This window comes from Aplysia californica, unplaced genomic scaffold, assembly GCF_000002075.1.
Source record: "Aplysia californica isolate F4 #8 unplaced genomic scaffold, AplCal3.0 scaffold00323, whole genome shotgun sequence".
NCBI lineage: Eukaryota > Metazoa > Mollusca > Gastropoda > Aplysiida > Aplysiidae > Aplysia > Aplysia californica.
In genome coordinates, this window is record NW_004797593.1 from 218167 (window position 1) to 220517 (window position 2351).

Sequence of the window (2351 nt, forward strand, 5' to 3'; positions counted from 1 at the left end):
AAGGGAATTATTGGGACGAGAGCCTGTTTCCCCCACGCTGACTCACATTTCTTTGATTTGATTATTTGGACGAGAGCCTGATTCCACCACGCTGACTCACATATCTTTGATTTGATTATTTGGACGAGAGCCTGATTCCACCACGCTGACTCACATATCTTTGATTTGATTATTTGGACGAGAGCCTGATTCCACCACGCTGACTCACATATGGATTTTCCTTTAGACTTCACACTCTGATCTAGCAAAGCGTCAACTCGAGGAAATTCAGCTGGTCACAATATACCCCCCCCCCCCAGCTCCCCAACACACAAATGCATACACGCACAACACACAAAACCCTCTATTCACAGGCCACTGCTGTGAGAATTCATTACTGTTTTGTAACCGTCTGCGTTGAGAACTCTGTCCAATCAGTATGAAGCAATTAAACTTTATGTAGACTTAAGCCACCATTATAAAGTCATTTAAATGTGAACAACAGATGTGGCTGGTGGCTGTGGGAAGGGGGGGGGGGGGGGTATTTGTACAATAAAAGAGTAGGCATAAAAAAATGCACTCACCAATAGAAGCAATTGGAGCTCGAAAAAAATAATCCCACAACGAACAAAAGAGTCACACTATCACTCTCATCTGCTTCCTTTCCAGCATATGCACCACAATGACTATTGAAATAAATAGACAGATCTCCACCTATGACTTAACATCTATATAGAATATCACACTGAGCTGTTACGAGAGTTCTTCTTGTTTTATTTAACAGGGACAGTGTTTGTTCGCTAAGACCGTGCGATCTGCAGAAACTGTGTGTTCATCATAATAAACTTCGCACTCAGCAAACTGTCCACGAATGCCAGGCTCATTTAATTGCTCACGAGCATTTGCCATTCCCCCAAGATCCCTTGGTGGTCTAAAATTGATAAGAGTAGGCTTCGGCCTCCACCTGGGCAAAATTCAAAATCTCCTACCAACTGAAAATGTTTAAATGGTCCCGTGCACTCATACTATGACCTTAAGCAGTTGCGAGCTCCGTAAAACACTTAATAAAAAAATTTTAAAATTAATTTGCCAACCCCCCCCCCCCCCCTAATTAGACTTCCTGCAGTGAAGAGATCAAACTGAGACAGCTGGTATTGGGGTCAATGTGACGCATCCACACACACCCACTCCCTCTCAACACAAACACCCCCCCCCCCCCCCCCCCACACACACACACCACACACACATCACAAGACACAGCAGCAGCCTCACCCGTAGACTCATAGACATCTCCGGGTCCGAGTCAAAGATGGTGACGATGTTGTGCTTCATGCCCATGGACTGGCGGATGCCGATGTGGTAGAAGAGCGGAGCCTGCTGCAGCGACACCGACATGTCCACCACCGACACCTCGGCGTTGTAGAACGTGTCCAGAACCTCCGTCTCCCCAAAGTCCAGCTTCTGGAAGGGGACAATCTCCAGGGTCCCGTTGACCCTGCAGTTGGAAAAGATGATATGTGAGGCAGCGTGGTGGAATCAAGCACTCGTCAATTTTTGGACATGTGGAGTTATTGGTGTCACCTTAAAGCCTGTTCATTTGTCTATCTTTCGGTGAAAAAAGTACCCCTCTATCTTTAATAGAAGTCGAAATATTTGGGATTGAAGTAAGTAGGGTAACCTGATTTCAGAGGAAAAATAAGGGAGAAAATGACCGCCAAAGCTTGGTATCTTTGAATGCGTGAGAGTACTTGAAAACTGAAAATGTACATTTTTTGTGCCTTTAATCAACGTTTTTCAGGATAATAAAACAGAAATGTGTTTTTAAAAGGACATAAAAGCTGTTGAGCTTAAAAACAAAAAATTGATAAAAATTGCCAAACGGACTGAAAAATGCCTATATCTTTGATTTGATTATTTGGACGAGAGCCTGATTCCACCACGCTGACTCACATATCTTTGATTTGATTATTTGGACGAGAGCCTGATTCCACCACGCTGACTCACATATCTTTGATTTGATTATTTGGACGAGAGCCTGATTCCACCACGCTGACTCACATATTATATTTGTTTTATTTGACTGTTCCCTACATCAGAATGACAAAGTTCTACCTGCTCAGTATCTAGTTTTGAGAAATTTGACATCAATGATTTTCAGTTTCAAAATCATGTCAGGCATTTTTTAAAATGCAATTCTCTGAATATCTTGATACCGACTCCGAATAATCTTACAAATTTGATAGAGCAGATAGAACATTTGATTTCCGATCTCATGGTCATAGTTCTTAGTAGCCCAAAACAGCCAAAAATGTCAGATTGAACTTAATAATTTTGAGGTGGCGTGTTGTTGAAGTTTTATACAACCCCCCCCC

The 2351-nt window shown here is 42.7% G+C and overlaps 1 protein-coding gene across 1 annotated transcript in view; it reads right to left on the reverse strand.

Moving 5' to 3' along the window:
• The window catches only part of LOC101862124 (mitogen-activated protein kinase kinase kinase 5), a gene marked incomplete at its 3' end in the record, with an annotated part of 90971 nt that overhangs the window by 80553 nt on the left and 8067 nt on the right, over positions 1 to 2351 (reverse strand). Inside the window, 1 exon segment of the mRNA XM_013084857.2 lies at positions 1252 to 1474. Coding sequence (XP_012940311.1) covers positions 1252 to 1474 — 223 coding nt within the window.